General features: G+C 43.6%; 1 protein-coding gene across 3 annotated transcripts; it reads left to right on the top strand.

The window, feature by feature from the left end:
• The first annotated feature begins 3,032 nt into the window (after window positions 1–3,032).
• Window positions 3,033–26,915, top strand: LOC126543708 (venom metalloproteinase antarease-like TtrivMP_A). Of its 3 annotated transcripts, XM_072285071.1 has the most exons (14): window positions 3,033–3,150; window positions 4,773–4,939; window positions 6,307–6,399; window positions 7,187–7,307; window positions 10,273–10,320; window positions 13,449–13,591; window positions 14,384–14,455; window positions 15,459–15,583; window positions 16,591–16,643; window positions 18,330–18,438; window positions 18,521–18,658; window positions 20,402–20,549; window positions 21,009–21,125; window positions 26,688–26,915. In XM_072285071.1, exons 1-14 carry the CDS (start codon window positions 3,102–3,104, stop codon window positions 26,733–26,735), a joined length of 1,431 nt encoding a protein of 476 aa, XP_072141172.1. In that variant the 5' UTR covers window positions 3,033–3,101; the 3' UTR covers window positions 26,736–26,915. The 3 variants fall into 3 exon arrangements, with proteins under 3 accessions (XP_072141172.1, XP_072141174.1, XP_072141173.1); XM_072285073.1 differs by lacking the exon at window positions 20,402–20,549; XM_072285072.1 differs by lacking the exon at window positions 21,009–21,125.

Below are 26,915 nucleotides of genomic sequence, written 5' to 3'. Positions count from 1 at the left end.
CTAGAAATATTTAAAGATGAATGCGACATATTTTTAATATCATTATTTTCATCAAATGTTTTAGCTGTTGAATCACTAGGTTGTCGTACTCGATTGTGTGCACAGTGCCTTGAAGGGTTAAATAGATTCGCTGGAAGATGTCTTGGCACTGAATGAGCCTGCGCGCGAAGGTCACCATCTTCTATTTACTCTTTCTTCGGTTTTATAACGTGTCATTTTCTTCTGAAGCGGTTGTTCTCCAACTTCCTTCTTTGTACTTACGTTCCTGTTGTTCTGCAAGCGAAATCAATGTATAACTGTTACTCCGAAATAAACAGCTGCAGTTGGAAGTCAGCGCGCCATGTCTTCCTGTTTATGTCCTCATCTTGTCCGTGTGTTCATCTAACGCTCACGATTCGCACAAAAGAAGCAACACCGACTCGCCCAAACAACCACTTTGCGCAGTTATTCTAGATGTTTTCAATAAATAATGTTTAATTCAAAGAGTTATCTACGGTGTACCCTACAGGAAGCAGTGTTACACAATATAAAAGGGTGAATGTTTTCCTAAGCCCCTTGCAGGAGGTGTCTGTCACCACGCGTGGAGTCAGGTACCCTTCTTTTTTTTTCGGGTGGGGGGGCGGGGGAGGAGGGCAGGGGAGGGGGCTAAGGTTCTATTATTCTCTGTTAAGTTTCCCATGCTTGGTGCATAATAATACAACTATTACCTTGAGCAGTCCCTTGGTCTGCCTGAAGGCGCGTACCATCCTGTACTTGTCTGGGGCGGATGTTCGAAGGATATGCGCTTTTGTTCAAAGGTAACATGCCAGGCATAAAAGAGAGCATGGCACTGGCCGGAAAGACTTATGGGGGGACGAAGCCCATCAGCTCCTCACCCCTCCCCCCGGCTATGCCACTGTCTTTCACTGTAACTGACGTATTGATGACCCCCCATGTTTTTGGGGGCTCTTCGTGAAGAATTTCATTCAGTGGACGTCATTAATTAATTTATATGGTTTTGCGGGCCAAAGCCACTTTATGGCTATGAGGCACGCCGTAGTGGGGGACTCCGGAAATTTGGGCCACCTGGGGTTCTTTCACTTGTGCCTAAATCTAAGTACAAGGGTGTTTTCGCATTTCGCCCCCATCGAAATGCGGCCGCCTTGCCAGGTGGACGAAAAATCATTTATAGCGATATTGGTGGTGTCGACTGCAGCGTATAAGGACATTTGAAAAAGCAGTTTTGGTAAGTTCTTGAACTGGTATATATAAGACCTCTACCTTGGCGCTATTGTGACGTCGAATGCTGAAGCTACATAAAAGAAAAATACAAAAGCTGTAAACACAACTTCCTTCAAGATTCCGCATTGTTTTGAAATGTTCAAAGGCAATGTTCCGGTCAACATTTCCGGCAGATACGAATTTCTGGTGACAATCCCATAAAACTTCATTGTAGTGATGTACGTCAGAGAGGCCGCATACATGATCTAATGCACTTTTGTTACCCAACCACGTCGTGAAACTTCAGCGAAGTTATAATAATGAAGTGCACAAAAAATTTGATTCCACTTTTTTATTTCAATCTGACACACACTACATCTAGCTGATGGCTAGCAGTGCTATATAAATAGCGATATATCAACTTTTTTTTTTACTTTTCATCTCAGCGATGACAGTCAATGCAGTACAGCTCGCGTTATATTTGCCCACATAAGTTTTATTTAGGTACAGGAGATTTCAGAACACGGGTGTTTATATTCTTTTTATTCCCTCTTCATCAAAATACGGTCTGAACTAGCTCTTGACTGAAACGGGATTGGCTGCAGAAGCTACTGTCGTTAGGTGAAAATCAATGACGCACGGCTTTCTCTTTCATTTGCCTCTTCACGAACACACTCCCAAGCAACCCATTGTTAAAGCAATGGCGCGTGAAACGAAGAGCAAGTTCCTCAAGAGCAAACAGGCATAAAAGAAAAGTAGCGTGAGCAGCAGTATTTGTAAGCTACTGACGACGTAAATAGAATGATTTTTTGTTTCCTTGCGAAATATAAGCATCGTATTTGTTTCAACTGCATGTGTCATAATGTTCCATAAAAGATCCACGTAACAACACATACTCTAACAGAATCTACAAACTAGATGTATTCTTCTAGCGAATGATGTTTCTGATATTACCAGCAACATTGATCAAACAGCGTTGTTTGAGGGGACTTGTACGAAGAACAAATTACTACAGTTGATGTTTGTATATCTTCAACATATCAGCTTACACAAGACGTCGTATAGCGATGCGTTACATCTAAACTTTTCGCAAGCTCGTACAAGCCAGGAACAAGACAAACTTGTTTTATTTAAGAAGCCTTTCTTGCAGTAGCTCGCGCTATTATTATTCATTTTGTAGCTTCGTGCCACCTTCACACTGACGCGAACTTTTCCTGTGATGAAATAGTGTCACCACTAGAACTAATGTCACTGATTTCACGCTCTCTTCAAGTTCATTGAACTACCACCTGCGCTCTGCGCTACCAAGGTTCTTTACAAGTCATTGAACCAAGGCTGAACGTCCGTAGCCTTTCATCGCTCAAAGGACGTGTGAGTGGGTCCGTACGTCTAACAAAAAGTGTCTATAGTGACATCGTATGAGCAGGGGTTAATTGTGGTCATTTGTATGTCGATGTAGACTTCTTCCCTGGCTTCCGAGCTACACTGTCCACGCCTAGTTGACACGTTCCTAACCGTCTAAACAATTGAAGTTACAAGCCATAAGAAAATGCAAGCCCCGTAAAAGATGTGCCCGATAACCATAGCCTAACAGAAAATTGTCTAGTGGTCAGCGAATACGTCAACGCGAGAATCATCTTAGAGGCATTTCGCTCCGCAAAGATGGACTGTTCTCAGAGCACTTAATGGCACCCTTAAAGCCATAAAGTGCACAGCATCGTTGCCAGATGGTGGCACGAAAATAAATGTCCCCATTTTTACGTACTACTTTCCACTAAGGCATAAAAGGAAATGCATGATAACAGTCATACACAGTATTCACACTCGCTAGATCGAAAGTAGCAAATGAGTGCGGTCTTAGCATCACACAAGCTCATCTAAAAAGATTTGATTGCAAGAAAATGTTATCGATCATTCTGTTATTACGTATTCTTGATTTCTGCTATGCACGTGAGTATACATAGAGAGCGTATATGGTAAATTTTCCATTGTTCCTCCTAGTTCGTATTTTCACCATAATAAAAGTAGACTCTATGTGGCGCAGAAAGCATATCTCGTATATAAAGTCAGTCCTATCACAGCTGTCAGCACAAGAGTATGAACTTCTAGTGATGTTTTTACCTTACAAAGCATAGTTCATCAACCCTTTAGGTGCTTGTGTGGAGAACACATTAAAAAAACACGCAATAGATATGGTGCGTATTCGCAAGAAGACATCATAGTAGTATAAAAAGAGCGCTTCCATGCCCAAAATTCATCAGTCCTGACCATGGAGCTCATGACTCTTCAAATTTAGACACTTCAATTATTTTAGGTTGGGCGATGCCTATATGCGTGTCTTTGCACTTGTCACACTACAAAATTAACGTCAGAAACTGCTTCCGGTGTTGATTGGCTTATTAAGTAGAAAAGTGATAAATTCTGGGCAAATAATAAAGTGGTACTTCTCAATACTAGGTGGCGAAGCGCTAGAAGCGTGCACGAATAAAGTGTTAATTTCAAATCAGCATCTGTATCAACAACCTGACTCGTACGACTGCCTCTCAGCCCCTGGATTCGTAAACTAGACAGACCTCGCCCTAATAGCCCGTGAAAAAGCCGGTGAAGAAGCCTTCTCTTTTAAAGTCATGCTTTCTTCGTCTACTCACAATGGGTTTGGCGTGATTGGCTGGCAGACAGGACTTGGGGTCGTATAGGCCAATAGTGGGGGATTTAGCAGAAGGTTTCACTCAATAAAAAACAAACATTAAATTAGATTTCGGGGTTTTGCTTGCCAAAACCAACGTATGATTATAAAGCACGCCGCGGTGGCAGACTCCGGATTAATTTGAACCGCCTGCGGTTCTTGAACGTGCACCCAATTCACGGCAAACGGGCGTTCTTGCATTTCGGCCCCATCGAAATGCGGCCGCCGCAGCCGGCATTCGAACCCGCGCCTTCCGACTTGGCAGCCCGGCGGGTCAACAAAAAACAATTATACAGTAACATACTGCCCAAAAAGCAACATGAAAGGCAAGAAGATGGATAGAACAGAGCGGCGCAGACTACCAACTTTTATTGCACGAAACACTAGAAATCTATACGTGACGCACAGACATCGCACGTTGTTCTTGGAACAAGTACGAAGAACCGAAGAACCTTTTTGCCACCACGGGAACACGAGATGCGCACACCTTATCTGCATTTACACAAAATCAATACAGCAGGGGTAGACACATCGCGCAGCAAGAAAAAATAAAGTAAGAGGTACATCCACTAAAAACAATATATGTCCGATGATAAAGTCCCACCGTTCAGCAGCCTGATGATTTGCCCATTGGCGCACCTAGGCACTGCTAGCACCTAAACAAGAGACCTAAGTTGTTGCTTTAAGTTCCCTTTACCGTAATTTGATGATCTGCTTCAGACTGTGACAATGTGTTTGTAACACCAATAGGACATTTTTAGTAGCAAAAGCACCAGGTTTCTAGTAGTATACACTTAGAGCAGAGCATTGTAAGTAATATTTTGAAAATTATATGTAATTTGCCCAGAAGGTTTACTCGTATTTGTTTATTTTAATTTCTTTACAGAGGAACAACTCTTCGTCTACCCAAACATTGTGGAGGAACGTACAACAACAAAAACTTTGGTGTTACGTCTAAATGACGAGCTCATACTCAATCTCGAAAGAAGCTTTGTCATGGCGGATAACCTACTTTTTGTTACAAGAAGTTCGACTGGACATCACCATAAAATAGTGCGTACACCTTCTTACAAGCACTTCAGAAAAGCGCTTGATGGTTTCTCAAATATACTTGTAGAAAGAAGAACGGTTCGAAACTCTCCATACACAATTAAATATCTTAGCGATAAACTATACTTGCAATAGTATTATACCTGCCAACTGCCATCTAAATTAAAATCAAGTTCATGTAGGCGTCGTCAGGCACTTCCAAAGATGAAGGTTGTCCTGATGTTTTAAACCACTCCTTCAATTGCATATAATATTATATATATATATATATATATATATATATATATATATATATATATATATTATTAAGGCAGAGGCAATTGGATAGGTTACGTAAACCAGACATTGCCTTGCACTATACTGACGGAATGAAACGCCACAGGGAAATTTTAAAGTACAACATCAAATAAACGCAATTATTCGAGGGTGCGATGTAACGCCCCTGTGCATTCGGTCACTATAGATAGCATGGACTCTGATCTAAACACAAGTATTAAAACTACGCTGATGTAACACGAACTGGAGACGGTGGAAACGAAAAAAGAAATCGAAAAACGTGTTTCAATCCGTCAGAATAGCCCCACAGAAAGCGTGAAAAATTGCCTGTAGTCAGCATGGCGGTCCCAGGCAGCGTATAACCTGTCTGCCTTTGACAAAGGCTGTACTTTTTTACGACCAAGACGGGCCTTAAGGCACAACGTAGGGTGTGTATTGTATGTATGCCCCGAGTCTAGTGTTGTGCATGAAATGAAGCAGTGTTTTGTGGTATTTGTCATGCGCACAGCGATCTTCGCTGGTCGTGGCACTGTAACGTATAAGCCAGCTTGAAGTAGGAGACGGCAGCGTACCGCTTACAAGTCCATACTATGTGGCAGGCGTCTCTTTCTGTCACTGGAAGAGTACAAAGAGTCTACTTAGAGTCGTACAAATCACCCATAAAATTAACAGTAAGCCGTGGATATGAAATGTTACGCTTCTTGTAATATTTTGCTAACGGGGCGTTGCTGTTTATCTATTTTTATTTCACTGCGTTATGCACACACAAGAGTTACCTGTACAAGTCAATATTACTAGCATATGGCAAATCAGTTCTCTGCAAGCCCGCGATATGGAGTAAAGTAGATGAAACGGAAAAATTCAGCACCACGACGAATTTTTCTTCAGCTGAGAGGCTTTCTTTCTGAGAAACCCGTACGGGTTTCCTCTGTAGCTTCGCGTTAGAGTTTGGATGGATGTCAAGATTTCAGTTTGAAATATTATTAGCGGTATAATATTTAACTTTCAAGTCATTCACGCTATGCCTGCGCCCTCTCCCCCTGAACGGCCTACGAATTACGCTTAATGCGAAATTTTATGGCATCTCGTTCCAGATCGACACGACTCGCATTCAAGAGAACCTATATCATGACTCGCATCAGCAGTCATCATTATACGTAATTCGTAAGGATGGATCACTACAAGTGGTAAGTGCTAAATGTGTCTGCGCTTTATAAGCCACTCGCAGACAACACGAAAAACATCTAAAAGGTGATGCGCTAGAAATCAGGAGTAATTAGCCAGTGCAAAACTGACGAGTTCGCCTGCGTTAAAATTTTTTTCGTGCTCCTAAGAAAACAAAAGTCAATAAATAGACTGCAATGTAATGGGTTCACTCACATAGATGGTTAAAGTTAGCACATTTTTCAGCAAAACAAGATAAACATAACAATTATTGAGTCACATCTTCATTTTCTGTAAGAAAGTCTTAACTTGCATAAAAGAAAGTTCCCAAAACCGTCTATGGACGCGCTGACCTTATGGTGGTTTGAAGCTGTAAACATAAAAGAAAGACAAGAAAATGGCCTGTAAGGAACCAGTCGTAACTGCTGCTTCTACCAGCGTGTTCAGTGCTACCAGTGCTTATTAAAAGAAGTGACACATTAGAACTTGTTGGCTCTTTGTAGGAGTTGCAAAAGAGCGTGCGAAGAGAATCTTTTATTTGTGATTCTGCGTGCCGCTTGAGAACACATCTTTTGCCGTGCTTTCCGATTTTTCAGAACGTGCTATAGGTTACAGAATATAATAACTTTTTGTTGTAAACCTATATACCTGGACACGAAACACGATTCGCCTTTCAACGTTGCGCATGATCCCTTTTTTACCCTGGTAAATTAAGTTTGTATCTTCACTTGAGGATAATTTTCCTAAATTAATTCAACCGTCTTGCCATCTACATCAGTAACAACCATCTCCTCACACCTCCTTCGACAGGAGGGCATCATCAATAGTAAGCTGAGAATAAAACCTCTACTACAAAGTGAGCGTTCATCAGAAGGACAAGTCCTTCACAGCATATATGAAGCTGAAGAGATCAGGAGAGACCTTAAAAAGGGTAAGCGCTTGCACATTAGTACTTATTGCACTGGTGTAACTCTGACAGAACAGAACATCGGCAGCTGCCTCATTTTCCACTCGCAACGACTTGTACTATTTTCTGTTATTTCTTATATGTTTCCTTGAACAAACGCAGCCTTTGCGCAAGTGTGGTTTTGCGTACCATCAAATAGAAGTTCCCTGTTAAAACATACACTGTAAATTTACAGACGCAATATGAAGGCAGTAACATGGCACAAGCATGGTCTCGACTAATTCATATTGCAGTGAACATTTTTCCAACTTCCTATAAGGCTTCCACCAACTCCCAACTCAAGAGATAAGATAAAATTCGCGGAACTGTCAAAACTGATCAACTAGGCGAAAATGAGAGATATTCGAAATTATAACGTGAGAAAGACTGAAGAAGCCGTAAAAAATGCACGCAGCTTGTAATGAGTGACAAGGAAACTTGGCATAAGACAAACCCAGATATATGCACTGAAAGATAAGCAGGGTAATATCATCAGCAATATCGAAGATGTAGTAAAAGCGCTGGCAGAATTCTATTCTGACCTGTACAGTACCCAGAGGAGCCACGATACCACCATTCGAAGCAGTAATGAACAGTTTGCAGAAACTCCTCCTATAGCTATGAGGTCAGAAGGGCATTCCAAGAGATGAAACGGGGAAAAGTGGCAGAAGATCGAATAACAGTCGATTTAATCAAAGATGGAAGATACATAATGCTTGAAAAACTGGCGGCTCTCTATACCAAGTGTCTATCGACTACAAGGGTCCCAGAAAACTGGAAGAATGCAAACATTATACTAATCCACAAAAAGGGAAACGTTAAAGAATTGAAAAATTATAGGCCCATTAGCTTACTATCAGTATTATATAAAATATTCGGCAGGATAATTTGCAATAGAATATGGGCAACACTGGACTTCAGTCAACCAAGCGAACAGGCTGGCTTCAGGAAGGGATACGCTACAATGGAGCTCGTCCATGTCATTAATCAGTTAATCAAGAAATCCGCAAAGTACAATGAGCCTCTTTATATGGCTTTCATAGATTACGAAAAAGCACTTCATTCAGTGGAAATATCAGCAGTCATAGAGGCATTACGTAATCAAGGAGTACAGACCGCTTACGCAAATATCTTTCCAAATATCTAGAGAGAGAGATTCGACTGCTACCTTAATTCTATACAGGAAAAGTAGGAAGACACCTATAACGAAAGGAGTCAGACAAGGTGGCACAATCTCTCCAATTTTATTCACTGCGTGCTTGGAAGAAGTATTCAAGCTATTAAACTGGGAAGGTTTAGGAGTAAGGATCGACGCGAATATGTCAGCGACTTTCCTTTGCAGATAACATTGTCCTGTTCAGCAACACTAGGGACGAGTTACAACAAATAATTGATGACTTTCACAGACACAGTATAAGAGTGGGGTTGAAGATTAATATGCAGAAGATAAAGATAATGATCAACAGCCTGGCAATGGAACAAGAGTTCAGGATCGCCAGCCAGCCTCTAGAGTCTGTGAAGGAGTACGTTTACTTAGGTCACTTAATCATCACAGGGAACCCTGATCATGCGAATGAAATTAACAGAAGAAAAAAAAATGGGTTGGAGCGCATATGGCAGACACTGTCAGCTCCTGACAGGACGCTTAGCTTTATCATTGAAAACAAAGATGTGCAATCAGTGCATTTTACTCGTGCTGACATATGGGGCAGGGACATGGAGACGGACAAAAAAGCTTGAGAACAAGTTAAGGATCGCGCAAAGAGCGATGGAACGAATAATGCTAGGCATAACGGTAAGATACAGAAAGAGAACGGTTCGCATCAGAGCGCAAACGGGTATAGCCGATATTCTCACTGACATTAAGAGGAAAAAATGGAGCTGGGCAAGTCATGCAATGCGCAGGTTAAATAACCGTCGGACCATTAGGGTAACAGAATGGGTACCAAGAGAAGGGAAGCGCAGTCGAGGACGGCAGAAGACTAGGTGGGGCGATGAAATTACAAAAATGGCGGGCGATAGTTGGAATCGGTTGGCGCAGGACAAGGTTAATTGGAGATCGCCAATTAACCCTGTGGGCATAAATTAATATTATTATTATTATTAAAATTATTATTATTATTATTATTATTATTATTATTATTATTATTATTATTATTATTATTATTATTATTATTATTATTATTCAGGAATGTTTCTCTGTGGGTCATTACACGCCACATGGGCCAACCTTGGAGCACAACCATCAGCGATTTCTTTCTGAAAGTTTTAGGCACTTGCGTACAACGTGAAAAGTCATTCCACGAACTATTTCTCCCAGAAAAAATTTTAACCGCCTCAACACCACATTATCTTTCTTGTAAGGCACGAAAATATGCAGCATAAAGGGCGACGCCAACACCTGCGTTTCGGAAATAAAAATTAACACTCATTCTGCTGAAAAGAAAATGCCGTCATACAGAAACAAATTTTGTACAAGCAAAGTGCACCTCCTGTGCCCTTTACGTGAAAAGTGTTTTCGGGCAGGTACATTGCCCAGAATTGCGCACAGGCACCGATGGATATGCAAAATGAAAGTAAACATGTTAATTCATGCACGCATGCTTTTGGGCAGACCGGCATGCCTTATCCGACTGCTCGGAGCAAATGATGCAGTTTGCATATCTGCGTAATAAATCTGCGTCTAAGTCGTCCCGTGTTTACTTGCGTATTTCCACTAGAAAATTTTTTTCGTGCTAATCTTAAGCTGCCGAGTCCCAAAGTATAGCATTTCCAAAGAAGTCTATTTGATCGCTAAAGAGCGATCAGTGGAAGTTCCTGACCTTTAAACAATTGCATGTCACTCTTCCAGAGCCAATCACAGAGTATGTTCCTTTTTTACCATTTTATACTATAATATATATTCTTATGTTTAAATTAATTCTTCATCTTCTTCTCTTTTTGCTTGCAGTTATGTATCAACACTCTGTGTCGGGGACGCCACAAAACTGGATGCACAGTAAGTATCCTGTTTCTACAGACTATTAATAAATGTCCCGAAAACCATTGCTGCCGTCATAAATCGGCCCCGTTCAATTAAAGTGCTGAACATATTTTTAGAGCGCAGCTCTTTGGCGTCCGTTCCTGGGTTTCGCGTCGTCGTCGGCGTTGTCGTCGGCCTCGTAACCAGCTCCGCCCCCCTTTCATCCCCCCAGCGCTAGCAGCGACCGACTGATACCGCTGGATGCCGCTGACGCCGCTAGAGAGTCAAGATAACGTGACTGCATAGAACACCGTCGCCGCCATGCAGAAAGAGGAGGAAAGGGTCCCCCCCCCCCTGTTCTTGTGTGGCGGATAGGGTGCTCTTCAGTTGCCGACGCGCCGGTTATTTCACGTAGGCCCCGGCACGTCGACGAATACGTGACCACCTTCCCACGGCTAGACCTGGTTCTTAGCGCTGCGGAAGCGAGGGTATCATATTGTTTGTGTCGGCATCGGCGGCGTTGTCCCTGAAACCAACTCCGCAGCTGGGGTTGACTCACTATCGGCGTCAGCGGCATCAGTCAGTCGCTGCTATCTCTTCCCTCCTCCCTTTATCGTGTTGTCCGCTTGCTGCGCGCGCTTCTGCCCCCATCGTTTGCCGCTGGGTGTACACGCCGCCCCCCTCCCCCCTCTTCCTGCGAGTCTCCGGTTGTCAAAGCGCCGGCTCGAACTTAATTCCTTTCTTCGCTCCTCCTCCAATGCAACCCCTGTGCGGTGGCAATCAGAGAGCCAGATCGGTGGCGGCGGATCTGTATATGTGCACCGCCCGAGCCGAAATTGCCGCTGCCGTTCGCCACTGCGAAATTATCTGCCAGTTCTTTCTGAGCCATGAGCGAGACGACCGATGGAAGTCCTCCGTCTGCTGCTGCTGCTGCTGCTGCTAAACGAGCTGCCAGAGCAGAGGCCCAGCGCCGTCGCCGTCAGAATCCAGAGGTGCGTGCCGCCGAAGCAGAAGCTTACCGTCGCCGCCGTCGAGATGATCCAGGAGTACGCGTCGCCGAAGCAGAGGCTAAGCGCCGCCGCCGAGAAGACCCTGCCGTTCGCGCCGCCGAAGCGGAGGCTCATCGCCGCCGTCGAGAGCAACCAGCAGTAAGCGAGGCTGAAGCGAAGCAGTAACGTACGCTCCCTTGCCGCACATGCCAAGGACGTACACCACGATCACATTCTGCGCCATTCCTCTGTACTTTGCTTTGCTGAAACCTGGATGGATCCCGAAGAGCCTCTCGAAATCATAGATTTCCTATACTGCTGTGGTGCTCGCAGAGACCACAACAGAGCGGCGGGAGTCGCTATCTACTTGCGCACAGGTCTCTCTGCAATACCAGTCGAAATGTTTGGCACGTCACATGAAGTTGGCGAACTGTGCGCCGCAAAGTTGCCCAACGGCTTGCTGGTAGTAGCTGCCTACTTCGCCCCTACCGCACTCACGAAAGACGTCGTGCACTTCCTGCAACTCGCGTTAACCGTCCATCGATCCACACCGATGTTAGTAGTGGGGGACTTTAATGTTGACATAAAGACAAACAGCGATTTCCTAACACTTATGCGGGAGAACATCCCGTTCCTCTCGCTCGTAACGCGTCCCACGGCTGTGACAACCTCGCGAGGCACTTGTATAGATCTCGTCTTTGAGAATCAAGCATTGGTGTACCAAGTCGAACATATATCAGTCTATTTCTCCGACCACAAAGCTTCCTTCATGACTGTCAAGAACTGTTAGTGGAGTCTTTGTTAAACGAATACGTGTGAAAAATAAAAAAAAAAATTCTGTGATAGCGCATACATGTGTTGCTCGATTTCTTTGCCTCAATCTATCGAAAAGGTGAAACAGCTTATTTGCTGCGCTCAAATTTCGCATTAGGAAGTAACGTAATCGTCGGTAATTTTTTACTCGAAGAACGGCAAATTTTACTTGCCTGTTTCTGTTTTTAACACTGCAAGTAGACTATGCACTCTTGTTTAAGGCCATATTAATAAAACATCGTGACTAAACATTTCGTCGACGTTCATGCTACGCTGTCGCAAAGTCAATATCTTCCCGCTGACTTCCGATCGCGCTACTACCAACCAATCTTATTAGTTGCTGCATTGCAGCAAATGCTGCTTCATTCAAAGCATGCGTTTAGCATATGTGCCTTTGGGAAGCTACTTTTACTGAGCCCCTAATGTCAAGATTGCACGTCAGAGAATGACTAGCGCTTTGAAAAGAAGTTCAGTAATGTCGATAATTGGGCTAGTTGGTGTGGTGATTAGGTGTCGTGTTGTGAGGAGGGGGGATCTTCGTGCCTCCCCTCTGTCTTTCTTTACAATATGCGCGCGTTGAAACGAACACCGAAGTGTTCGCATTATTCTAGCACGAGGCGCCATCTTATATTTGCTTATATGGAGCCACCTTATGCAAAAATTAAGTCTCCTGAGTGAGTCAGGGCTGGCAGCTGTAGTGCTCTCAGGTAGCGCGTAAGCAAATCAAGACCACTGATTATGCGAGGTCCGAAGTTAGGGATCAAGCAGTACGATATGAAGATCCTAAACAAAAATACAAATGCATAAGCTTAGACGAAGCGGGTATTGACTCAAAAATGCGATTACCATTCTTAGGATACTTCAAAAACATTGTATATACGTGTATCTCTCTGCCTAGCTATCTGCGTCTGAACATTTTCCCGCCAACTTGGGCCGCTTGGTAGTGATTCTATGATCTAATCGGTAACGCATCGGGCTGCTGTGCTGAGGGGACAGGATTCAAACCCAATTGTCAGACTAACTTGGATCACTGGGTACGTGGCACTGGGTACGTGCCGCTGTTCAGCAACAAAGTGGATCCTTTAAAATTTCTGCGGTGCTCGGCGGCATCGGACTCTTGCCACGTGTGGACTTCGCGGCGGCGCCGCCAGATGGTGCGGCGTGCGCAGTGGAAATCGCGCGAGAGAAGCCCGCATGCACGTACGTTTAGGCCTTGGCAGTGCAGTGTGTGACTACATTACTTTCGATGCTAATTGCGTTGAAGCCGACATTCGTCATGGGATGGGTTCGGGCAGAATTTTTGTAGCGGAGTGACGAATTCTTTCCTAATTGGAGCTAAAGACCTCTAATACTATTTATCAGCCTTCCAATATCCGACGACTAGAGCCCCGAGGCACGTACCAAAATTCGTAGCGGAGCTTCACATCATTTCCGACGAGGGGCACCAGGCGTCGTTCAGAAGAGAGCAAGACTTGATCGTGTACCTTGCAGTCATGCTGAACGCGGTAAGCAACTTACCGTTTTCCAATAATTTGATGCCGAGCGGAGTACTGAGAGCAGTCTGTGAAATGCTTGTTTTTTCTTTCTTTCTTTCTTTCTTTCTTTCTTTTTCTTTCTTTCTCTTTTTTTTAGCTCCTTTATCAGTAAGTGAAAACTTCACCTTGATATTTTTTAAAGCCCGGTAGCACTGGTGTCCAAAACGCTGCCTTTCTTCTTATCATTTGTGCGCAGAAAGGAAACGGAAAGATCTATCTTCTAAGCAGCAAGTCCGTGCGCAAATAGTTATCAAGACGTGTGAAGGGCAGAAATTCGTCCTTGTTGGTACGACATACTGCAAGTATGTCACAAAGACAAGACAACACACAAAGACACATAACAAAACGGGCAAGAAAAAAAAGAACAATTTTATGTTAGCGCATATTTTGTACCCTTGTGCGTGCGTGCGTGCGTGCGCGTGTGCGTGTGCGCGTGTGCGTGTGCGTGCGTGTGTGTGTGTGTGTGTGTGTGTGTGTGTGTGTGTGTGTGTGTGTGTGTGTGTGTGTGTGTGTGTGTGTGTGTGTGTGTGTGTGTGTGTGTGTGTGTGTGTGTGTGTGTGTGTGTGTGTGTGTGTGTGTGTGTGTGTGTGTGTGTGTGTGTGTTTTGCGCTAAACTTGCAGTTACCAAGAGGACCATCGAATCCCTCCGTGCTCGAAATAATTGCGTATTACCAATTATTCAGACAATAACCTGTTATTAGCAGTAACGCTGCCCTCTCGTCGTCTTCACTGCGATAATGATGTATGTTTCATTGATTTTAGGTAAACAGAATATTTATTGATATGAGAGACCCTAGCATTTCATTCAAGCTTGTTGGGATTACCAGAAGTACGGTAAGTGTATTCAGACAATATTACGAACGAGATCGCCTTAATCAGTTTTATTTGGTGCGTGGCACAAGCTTATCCATAATATAAAGAGCTCAATCGTGACGCTAAACCAAGGCGAATCTCTCATGATTGGAAATTGCGGATTTATTCTTTACTAACGACTACATTCCTTGGAGTAACTTTTAGCAAAATTGGCACAATACCACGAAAGAAACACGATAGCTTGTGGTTTCTGTAAATGTAATGAGCAACAAAGGATGCAAAGGCATGTGAAAAGAGTGAAATACAGTAGGCTGAATTTTGGCAAGAACATGACTAAAGAAAAGAGGCCAGTAGACTGTATTCTGTGCCAACTATTCCTTCTCAGAAGCAGCGATAAGCGTACCGTTGCTTCCTTAACACAAAATAACGTGGCTCAACTCTCATACTGGTTATTTGGGCGTGCTGGTTTTCATTTCCTGCCTTGTTGCATCGAAATTCATTTTTCTGTGATACAGTGTATTATGTTTCTGTAAGCAAAACTTCAGTCATAATATAGTTTGTCGGTGCTTGCCTTTTAGTGCTTAGTTTTATTTAGCCTTTCATAAGCGCATCTTCTTCCTGATTAAAATGCCCGGGATTCGCGTTCGAATGGCCGGAGAGCATAAATGCCTTTTAAGGAAGGTGTAAGCGACCCTAAATTAACGTTGACGATGTAAAACATTTTGAGATTTTACATGCCAGGACCGTGATCCAGTTATCAGGCACACCGTAGTGGAAACTCCGGATTAACCTTGACCACCTGGGGTACTTTAACGTGCACCCGTTGCATAGCACGCGAGCGTATCTGCTTTGCGCGCCCATCGCAGTGCGGCCTGGATTGAACCCTCGACCTCGTGCTAAGCAGAGCAACGCCGTAGGCTCTGAGCTACCACGCCGTGTTTAACGCCGACGATATATAATTGCTCAAACATGAGTAACTCTCAGTGTATATGTCATTTCTGTGAACTTCTTTTGTTCTTTTCAGAACGACAGTTTTGCTAGCCATATTTTAGGCACTAGGGAGGCTTTCGAAACGTTGGAGCGACTGGTAAATTATACAAGAGATCACAATATTCTCGAAAGGTCTGACCTCGTTTACCTCATCACCAGGTGAGTCTAGGCGTGCCCGTGATCCAGTGGCTTCTGGAACGTGCTCAATTCACATCTTGTGATCTCAAGACATTACTACTGCGATATCAATTATATGGATACTCGAAACGCATTCCTGTAGTCGCCGTCGCCGTGAGGTTCTGTATGAGTGAAAGCTTGTGAGGGTGAGCCGGCGAATGCGGTTCCCTCTCGCGTGCGCGAGCGAAGAACGCGGCCCGGATGCGTGCCCTCTGCTGTGGCGCGCGAGGCAAGGGTGGTAAGGCTATGGCTGCCAGGGTGTCTTTGATGTCCTGCTCGCCCGCCGCTCCGTACAGAGTGAAGGCAAGCGTGGCGCCTACTACGGCCTCAGCCACGCGAATCGCGGACGCCGTAGGGACGCGTTGCCGGCGCTCGCGTCTTGAAAGCGGTCTGCGACGTGGCTAAAGTGCGCGCTCGCGCGGGCCTCACCTTCAAAGCCATCTGCGATGTTTTCAGAGTGCGCGCAGTGCCGGTAACTTCGTATGCGATGTGCTTTCGACCTTTCGTTCGCGCTGAAGCGAGAGATGCATGAAGGTCAATTCGCTTGCTGCTGCCATGATTTCTCACTCCAGAATTTTCACAGTGAGTTTCGGCGCTCATCAAGCGAGATGTGTTCATGTTTACCTGTGTGCGCATGACGCCGTACTAGTTAATTTTGATTAAACACGTTGACGGGCTTGAATTCATGACAGAATGCGTAAGCGCGACTGAATAACGCCCTAGTAAGAACCAGACACACAAGGACAGCGCTGTCTGTATTTCTGTCGACGTCCTCGTTGAGTCACGCTTACGTATTCTATAATTGTTAATTTAATTAGTATGTGAATGTTTACAAGTTTATACAGCCGATAAAACTAATATTCTTACTTCGTGCAGCTACCTACTAATTTGCTATCGCAATCGGTGCTTCGCCTTTCCGGCGGAACTGCAAATTTGTTTTTTAATTGTAATCGCTACCATTACATCTTGACTGGTACAATCGCTTACAGTGGAGACCTGGCGAGACTTCGTAATGAAACGACACTTGACAAGGGTGTGGCAGGTAAGATAATTACTCTCGCGTAACCGTTGTAAAAAGGCAATGGCTTTTCCTAAGGAAAAAGGGCGTTAAAAAGTACACGCTGTATGTTTTCTCAGGTCTGTCATACACTGGGACTTTGGTTTTTCACAAGCAGAAATTCTACAAATGTGCAAACAGTGCCTCTGGCGGTCCACAGCAGAAAACACACGCTGAAAGAAGAATTTTTACGAGTATATCTGATCAGAACGGTTACTACCTTTCTATGTACAGTTGAAGTAGGCCATACATGCCGAGCCATACATCTCGCATGCTATATTACAGCTTCTGCAACAGAAGTGCCGTTCTTTCGTATCTTTATTACGAAATATTGCAAGTAGCAATGCTGGCTGTCAAAGCATGGGATAGTTCATTGATAACGGCAGCTACAAGGTGGATGGTTTACTGCAGTATCACTGTACAGGTCATTAAATGGCGCTCGGCATAGTGGATTATCATAAAGAATAGGTAGGAGAGACGAGAAAGGCGCGTAGAGGTTGAAAAGAAGGAAAGGAAGAAATGATGCGGGCGCAGGCGTTTACGTAAGCATCACGTGACAGTGCCGCTGCCATGATCAGGATGGATGAGTGTAGGAGGACTGCTTAGGCAAACGCGTGATCGCGGCACTAGGTTGCGCAGGACGGGCGCCGATTACATCATCGTCTCCGCTTGCAGGGTCACGCCGGTCGTGGCATCAGCTCGATCATCTTGTACAGTCGGCGGGTTGCGCAGAGCATTAACCGCCGAGCACCCAACCCATAATACAGAAGCGTGGCAAGTTGAACGAACGGAAAAGCGGAACACAAAATACAGCAGATTTCGGCGATTCATTCGGATCTGAACCCATTTACTCAGACAGCTGCATTCTCTCACAGTGAATACCTCGATTTTCTTCTCTCTTGCCTAATAATTGCGTTCGTCCACTACGAGGAACTGGATATTCCTGCGCACTCACGCACCGCAGTAGAACGACGTATACCCACTTAGCCAACGCGGTGGGTTTAGCGCTGAGGACTCGCATTTATACCTGGGCACTGTGGTGTTGGCACAATTCGCGCGCTTTAAAAGAAAGAACAGTAAACGCGCATTAGAAGTAAGTGATTGGGAAAAGAAGTGTGGTATTTCCTTAAAAGCGGACTAACTGGTCTTCACATAACCCAGTTTAAAATGCATGCGCTAGAGTCTCGATGCCGAAAAACTTCGAATGAAGCAATCGTTCGCATTAGGAGATTATGTTATAACGAAGGTTAACTTTGCTTGTAAAAACACTGGCTTTAACCTGCGGTACCTCGTCTATCGCAGGGGAACCTACCGCCCGAGGCTTTTCTTTACGTCCTTCTTGGGGTTTGCGGACGGATGCCTCACAATAAGAACATTGCGCTTAAAAGAGTACAATTTTCCTTCATCATTTATGCACAGCGCCTTACAAGTTGCCGGAAGTTTCGAAGCCAGTGCCCGCATTGCCCGAGGCACATCAGTAATCGTAGTGCTGCGAAAGCATAAACCTGACACTTTTGGGGGGGGGGGGGGGGGGGAACAAATGCGCCACGATTTCTACGAAAGCCTTGGCAAAGGGCCCAGCAACAGCTCTCGGGAATAGGGGGAGGGTGCCATTCACTGCAGCTTTACTTTGAATCCGCTGGCAATAACTTACATTTATTGTATTGTCAGGACTCGCATACGTCGGCACCGTGTGCACCCACAGTGCAGTCGCTGAGGGCGAAGACATCGCCAAGTCCTACGCGGGCGTCCACACTATGGCTCACGAGCTCGCCCACTCGTAAGTAATCACAGGATGTCGGCAAGAGTTCAATTATCGGTGGATGAACGCAGCGTAATCACTTATAGTGTTTGTTGCACAGATTGGGAGCAAAGCATGACCCTCAGGACAATTCTGGGTGTTCGTGGTCTAAAGGCTTTCTGATGAGCTACGAGGACAAGGGAAGTACCAAGTTCCGACTTTCAACGTGCAGTCAACAAAATATAACAAACGTCGTGCAGTAAGTTGACACGTCTTGGGCACTAATTCGTTCTGAGTAGTTGTTATAGGCTTACGGGGTTCCCGGTCAAATGCTATTTTCTTTATATGGCTTTTTTTTCACTTAACGATGACTTACTTGGTCTTTTGTCAACGCTATAAATATTTCCTTTAGGTACTTTCTCGGTTGCACATTTATTTATATTTTTTTATTTATGCCACGTTTTGGCTTCTTCCATTACTTCCCTGGCTGTTTCATTTTGTTTTGTTTTTTTTGTTTTTTTTTTTTGTTGTAATGTTCTATATTCATTCGTTCCCTGTGTCCATGTGTATATGTTACGTGTTTCCTTATGCGATGCTTCAGGTTATGCTATGATTTCCTGGATTTCGCGATGGGTGTTTTGTCTGTAATTAAGGCCCCTCTTTCTTGCGTCCTTACAAGGCCTGCGGCATGTCGCAAATAAATTAAATTATGGCCTCCGACATAGCTCCTCCGGTAGTCCCACCTTTCATTTTACTTCACCTGTGTGTCCACATAATTTTGCGTGGATAACTAAGTGCACGATCTGGGGGAAGGGAAATTGTCATTGGTTCAACTTCGTCATCTGTTGACTGTACAGCTGTCTATTTTGAAGGTGTGGGTCAAAAAGTTCCTTTCGCATCGCTGCACTGTCCTGATACTGCATTATGTGTAACTCTTCATGTACTCTCTATGGCGTAATTTATTTAGCTTGCCAAAAGATTTTCGCTCATCACGGCGAGCATTAATTCATAAACGGATGCTTCAGTTATGAACTAAATTGCGTGCTCACGCATGAGCGAGCCGTCGATTCAAAGCATTAAAGTTGCACAAGTACCGCAGTGAAAGAGCCATTGCTCATGTTGCTAAGGCAACATGGGCAATGGAAAACACAGGTCAAAATAAGTGAGAAGTGCCCGCAAAACTCACGCCACTGTCATTTCGTGTGTTTTAGGATAACAGTGCATTAACTCACCAAGCGTGCGTAGCTTTGAGCCAACAGGCGAAGCACACAGCGTTACGGTGTATTTATGTCTACCGTAGTTTCATGACCAATACCGAAGAGTAAACGCTGTAGGACTGTCTTCTAAAACTGACGTAATATTTAGCGCGCTCATTGTGACCTGCCTAACATTACGCGATGAAAGCTGTATGATGTTCTTGCACGTTGTGTTCCGTCAGAATTAGCCTCACATTTTAAGCTGCATTAATAAATCAATCTGGGGTTTGTAAATGTGAAGCATGAATGAAGCTTCTTTGGTTCAATACACAATAAACAAGTTTTCATCGCTTTCACCAATGGCTACATTAACGACCCGCCGGCACTTATTAATGTAGGCATATATATTGCTTTTTATATCTCGAAGCTTTAAATTTATCGAAGTGAAAGCCATATTTGCGAGCTCTAGATAAACTTTAGTGACGCGAGGTTCCGTAACTGACACGAAAATATCGGTAGAGTAGATGTTCTGTTACTGGCTATGCGTCAGTTAGAATCAACACAGATAGCTCAGTCATTGCGCGCCATTATAAAGATACAATAAAACGTCTTTATCCTGTATAGCAGTGACTGTGGCAGCAAAATGTGTGGCAGGACATGAAATATGAAATTGTCGAAAATATCCCAAAGGGGTGTTTGAAAGCCCATTTATTCATGTAACAAGTAACTCTGCGGCGACCACCAGGGAATAGAACCTGAACAAAGTAATCAAAATCAGTTTCTACGTGCTTTTTTTGTGGGTGCAGAAGACTCTCGGACGAATGCCTAAATGAAACAGCAAGCAAAATACAAAACGTCAGTGACACGCAAATGCCTGGCGATATGATTGTAAGACATTATTACTGCAGACGAATTCTTGGAGAAAACTCCCGAGGATATTTCCGATTTGCAAAGGTGAGTTATACAAAGAAGTCACAGGGTGAAAAGTGACACTGGAGGCCAACTATTTGTTGTGTCAATAACTTCGCCACGTACACCTGAATTCGCACATTCTACTGGAAATAATATTTACAGTGGTGGGAGCTCAATCATGTTGGAATATCGCATAAAAATGTGTGTTGCGCAGATACACAAGGAAAAAATTAAAAATATATGAAGCGTAGTGCGATTTTTCGTCTACTGTACTTTTTTTCATTTACCTGCGAAAAAAAACATTTACATGATGTACCAACCAGTCCAACTGTTCCCCAGTATGAATTTCATTTCTAGCTTAGAGTGGGGTTGCAAGTGTATTCAAGAAAAGCTGCTATGCGCGTGGCGATCTGCTAGAAAATACTAAGGCTCATCCTGCAACATGCATGTTGCGAGAAACACTATTTGTCACAATGTCCTCCTAATATGTTTTTGCGACAGGATCCTCAGAACGAGTGTAAATTGCAGTGTTATTATCACAAACAAAATGGAACGTACACTCAAACATGGTACATGACTGTTGATATGCCAGAAGGAATGTGGTGCGGCGGTGAAAAGGTAAGTATGTCAGCCAATGATCAGCAGGGTCAAAAATAAATTTTTTTTAATTTTCTGACAACATGCAATGTGATATATGAGGCTAAGATAACTACAATACTTGGTTGAAATAAAGAGCAGAGATTTAGGCCTGCAACGCAATCTTCTAGCAAGCTAGCTAGCTGCTGTGTGTCACAGAAGAGCGAGCGAAATAATGAAGAGCCCGAAGCTGCCACCAAAATTCGGCAGAGACACTTAAGACTGCTTACGTGTGGGAATGCGAAAGCATTAAAATCGCTCTCGCGGAATGTTTTCGACCGATTCATTTTATGCACTGATGACGTGGCGCCACCTCATCCCTATTGGCTGCGCTGTCATGTGCCTAATGAAGCGTGCACCAGGTGATGCAATTAGTCGGCCAGATGGCTGTGACGTGGCGTCGGGGAAGCATGCTCGTCTCGCACCCCGGAGGCCCGGGTTCGATTCCCACCTACGATGGTCTTTGTTGCAAGGCTTGATGTACAGTGAATGAGGGAGAGCGAACGCCACAACATCACGATGTACTGCTCTCACGTGACCACTTCTGTATCATGACACTGCGACACACCCTGTGTCTGCGCAACGAAATCGAACTGGTTTGAATGAAACTTAGAGAAAATGATTTAGGGCGCTCTGAAACTTGTCATTACTTCTTCTAGGATTTCAAAATTCTGGACACCTAATTGAAGCAAAGGACGAAAAGTCCAAGATCTCGTGCCAGTAATGCTTTAGGTGACAGCTGACCGGCTGTTCGAAACGAAATTTTGATTTCTTTTAGTTTTTTTTTATATTCCGCTAGGTTCAGATGTCCTCATACATATAGTAAACATTTGATAACAGTTTGTCCTCAAGATGGCCTAGAGAGGCAGCGAAAGTCTGTTGATTCCGCGCGCACTTGGAGACACTACAGTTTCGGAGATGTAGTTTTATGGCTGTGCCAAGGGACTAAGAGCACAGGTTCATTAAAACAGAATAGGATGCTCAGAACAGAAATGGCCTCCCCACGAACTACATAAAAACAAGTGTGAATATTCTTATCGTACTATAACATTTATGTTAGTTGGCTTATGACGTAAATGCAAAGTGCTGATAAATAAGACACCTTCTAATTTCAGAAGTAGCAATAGCAACAGATACAGCAATCCTTGTAATACGGGACCATACTACTAAATATATCATGCAGAAATGCACAACTACAAATTACAAGTTCCCATAAGTAAGCCAGTCATCCCGATGCCTTCATTAAGAGAAAACCTAATTTAATTGCAATTGTTAAATAACAACTTCTACCGACAAGCTACGCCTTCATTAAACTGTCTTGGTTAAATGTCATTGGCGAAATTCCACAAACCAGAATGACGTCTTCTGTTTTGATCAGAGAAACTTCCGGAGAAATATCTTCACAACAAACATAAATGAGGAGATACTTTAAAGCATACGTCCAAGTTTATTGGTTGGCTTTCTCCAAATTGACATATATTATTCATCTTATGCACAGCACTACACAAAGAATATAGCAAGCACACCTTAAGAAGCAGATCAAGACTACTCAAAGATATCATGAGATGCTTGGCACATTTAAAGACGAAGCGCCTCTTCTGGATGAAGTTCATCTCTCTCTCTTTCTTTCTTAAGAAACGGTGCACAGATCTACTCGTTCAACAACAAAAGCCATTGCCGCAATACATGCCGCAGACTCCGCAGTCCGTTACTCTAACAGTTTCCGCTGATCGTGAACAATCCAAATGAAACTGTCGTCATGCTATCGTCGCCAATGCCCTTTTCGTGCAGCAGTAATTGTTAAAGTCCTCAAGCTTCTGAACTGCTACAACATAAAGTAAGCCCTTTGTCCCCGCCGATGACCATATCAGGCCTAAGGGATCATTCACACAAGCGACTCAATGAGTTCGCGCCCAAGTTGGTTCACAGTGAGCCGTTGCAAATACAGGCAGTCAGTTTGGTCAGAAGGCCACTGTGTAAGGTCAGCTGTTTGTTGCTCAGTTTATCAGCCGCGCGACTGCAGTTGAAAACCTACTAAACCACTCACAGCGCAGGAGCACGACGTCTGTATATGATGACACTTATCATTGCAATAGCAATTATATGGACATTCCAGGCGAATTTCTGCCGTCAGCGTCACCGTGAGGTTCTGACGGCAGAGGTCCTGACGGCAGAAATAAAGTCCAAGGACGATAAAACCGTCGCCGCGCGCCGTATGTTGCATGTGCGAGTGAAAACGTGCGAGTGTGAGCTGGGCATCGCAGCTAAATAAATCGCGCCCGCAAGGGAAGGAAGAGGGGAGGAAGCGCGCCATCTTCTGTCGCGCGATGCTTCAGGGGGAGGAGAGGGAGGGGGGGGGGGGGCGTTCTACTCCGGGCCACTGTATCTTCAAAGCCTTCTGCGACGGGGACAGAGTCCGCCGTGCGCTGTGTTTTCGTGGCATAGTTCGCGTTGATGCGAGACGCAGCCCGAAGGTCAATTCGCTCGCTGCGGCTGCCGCACTTCCTCGCTCCAGCGTTCTGATAGCGAGTTTCCGCGGTCATCGAGTGAGATTTGTTCATGTATGCTTGTGCGCGTGTGACACCATGCTTGTTAATTCAGTTAGTATGCCTATGTTTACAAGCTTATACGAACTAAAGACTACTATGCTTACTTCGTATACTAATCCACTAATTTGCTATCACAATTGATGCTTCGCCTTTCTGGCGAAACTGACATTTTTTTTACGTGCGATGGCGGTGCGAGCAAAAAGGAAGGGCATCAATTCTCAGACATTCCCCTGTGGCGACGTGCAGATTGCGCTTGCCGGTGCGAACATCGTTCGCCATAAGTCGCTCCACGGTAGTTAGTCGTGGTTCGTCACACGACTTCCATTACTTGTCACTCTGAATGGGCCATAGGACTCCACTAAATCTTAGATGGCTTTCAACCAGTAAACCAAGAACAAGGTGTGAAGAAATTGTGGTTAAAGAAACAAATATTTTTTAACTGCGCGAACAAGCGATTACAGAGAGAGAGAAAACAAGGACAGGTGCAGTTAAAATCTATCTGTGATTGTTCGTTCGCGCAGTTAAAAACATGTTTGCTAATAAGCAACAAGTCGTTTAACAATAAGTTATTCTAAAGAAACAAAGAACGGTTCACCATTAAGCATCGCTCATTTATGATGTCAATTCAACCATAGGTTTAGCTTCAATTTCGTTCCTCGTATTACGATAAGCGTTGTTTTGACTGCCCATATAATAGATAAAGTACTTAAACACAAAAACCAAACAACCCTTCACATGTCTTGCCGCTTAACATACTTCCGCCCAACGATTTAGCCACAGCATGCGTATGCCCAGGATAAATGAGAATTCAAACAAATAAGCATCATCAAGAAAATGCATACTGCGATCATATAGAATTAGATATTCATTCCAAGCATATCATGTGTTTCTATATTATTCTTCGAAAATCTACTCGGGAAAAACACAAAAGACTGCAGACAAATATATATGCCAGCATTCGCAATCTAATACTAAAAAAAAACTCTTTAGTACTTGTAGCCCAGCTCTCATGGTATCTAGTGAACGTCGACAGCGCGTGCCACAATAAATACCTTGTTCTTATTAAAATTTTGAGTTTTTATTTCATGGTCGCATATAGATTTGAATCTTACTTAGGTAATTTGCGTTTCTATTACTGTAAGTAGCAAGCAACAGCACTCTTAGATCCCAGACATAAAATGTTGGCCGTAGCGTGCTTCGGTTTTCTTAATTTACAAATAATAATTTCTATACAAAATAAATGCTCCTGTCCACCACTTAATGAATCCGGCCTCAGGAATGAACACTTACGAGCGACAAAACAGCGAATGTGATGGCGGTGCTACAAGCTGCCAACTGGGGCCGCGCTTCTGTAGCGACGCCTTTTCCGATTCCTCTCGGTGCTTTCCGCGTTCGTCGGTGGCCGCGTTTTTGACCACTCAGAAACGCAAAAAGCGCGAAAGGCATTAGCATCGGGAAGAGGCACGGCTACAAAGGCGCGGCCCTAGAGCTGCTGAAGCCCACAGAACACTCTAAGTGTTGTCGCACGCGGTAACTTTCACCGATGACCTTCAAATTACCATTAAAATTATTCTCCCTTAGTGACTTGTACAAAAAGTTACTTACAGATTGTATTATATCGTTAGACTCTGCTGAAGTACCAACTAATTAGAAATCAGCCAATGTCCTGCCTTTGTATAAATCGGGTGACACACAATTACTAACTTCAGGCCGATATCTCTCACACCCCAGTCATGCAAGATGTTAAAGCACATTATTCACAAATATATAATCAAATTCCTTACCTCTAATGACGTTCTAACATCCGCTCAGCATGGTTTCTGTCGTAGTCACAGCACTGTAACACAATTAGTCGATATTGATCATGATATCGCTTCTAACCTTGACATAGTTGATCAAGTGAATGCTATCTTTATTGACTTCTCTAAAGCTTTTGACTCTGTGATTCATTCTAAACTACTGTTAAAATTAAGCGCCATACTCAGTAATCCCTGTCTTGTTTCTTAATTGTATAGCCAGTTTTCTTCGTTATCGCTCACAATTTGTTTCTTTTAACTCCGTGGACTCAAATCCTGTCGACATTACGTCAGGCGTTACTCAGGCATTCGTATTAGGCCCTTTATTATTTATAATATACATCAACGATTTACCTCGTAGCACCTCAACTAAAATCAGACTTTATGCAGGTGACTGCGTATTATACAAATCAATCAACTCCATTGATGACCACCACCGTCTTCCCCAATCCCTTACGTCTTTCTGCGCTTGGTGCAAACATGTCAAATGAACATCAACTGTAGCAAAACAGCTGTGATGTCATTTGCCAATAGGCAGAGCCCCCTCTCGTTCTATTATTATCTGGATGGTATCCAACTTCAACGAGTGCCTCAATATAAATACTTAAATGTCCTTTTAACCGAACGTCTTACTTGGTCTAAACACATCAAATATGTAAAAGAGAAAGCCTTAAAAGAATTTGGTTATTTGCGCCGCACTTTACCTAAGACCCCCGCGATACTAAATTGATACTATATAAAACGTTAATTCGCCCTGTTCTAGAATATGCATCTGTCGTTTGGTTACCCTGCAAACAAGGTCGCTCAATAACGCTCAAGAAAAATTTATCCAGTTCGTTTGCCAAAATGACAGCCGCAGTTTCTCACCAACACAGGCTCAGCAGTCTTTGAACATTGAGCCATTACTTTCACGTTATCGCATTGCAGCCTTAAAACTTTTATATGCAATTAATAACTCCACCTCTGGTCTTTCTGAGTGTAACTATATCCCACTTACTAACGTAACTGCAATGTATAGCAATGTATAATGTTCCCACTCCTGCTATAGCCCTATACTGAGCTGCAGTACATGTATATATATATATATATATATATATATATATATATATATATATATATATTCGTCTGTGTAAAGTAAATAAATAAACGTGTATAAGCCATTGCGAGTTCTGTATATCATTCTCTTCTCTTTTTTACAGACATGTCAAAGGGGAATATGCACCGAAGAGGCAGTTACGAAAACATAGTAAAACTAGCCCCGTGTGGCCTGAAGAACTTACTCATGAGGAAAAGATTCAGTGCCCTTTGAGATGTAATAAAATATTCCTTCGCCACGCCTCTTTCCTTCAAGCTATCCGCACGATAAAAAAATTCCCGGCACTATGTGCATGATCTATATCTACATTAAAGCATTATTTTATTACGCT

This window comes from Dermacentor andersoni, chromosome 10 (genome assembly GCF_023375885.2).
Source record: "Dermacentor andersoni chromosome 10, qqDerAnde1_hic_scaffold, whole genome shotgun sequence".
Classification (NCBI taxonomy): Eukaryota; Metazoa; Arthropoda; class Arachnida; order Ixodida; family Ixodidae; genus Dermacentor; species Dermacentor andersoni.
This window is presented reverse-complemented; position numbering and strand designations above follow the sequence as displayed.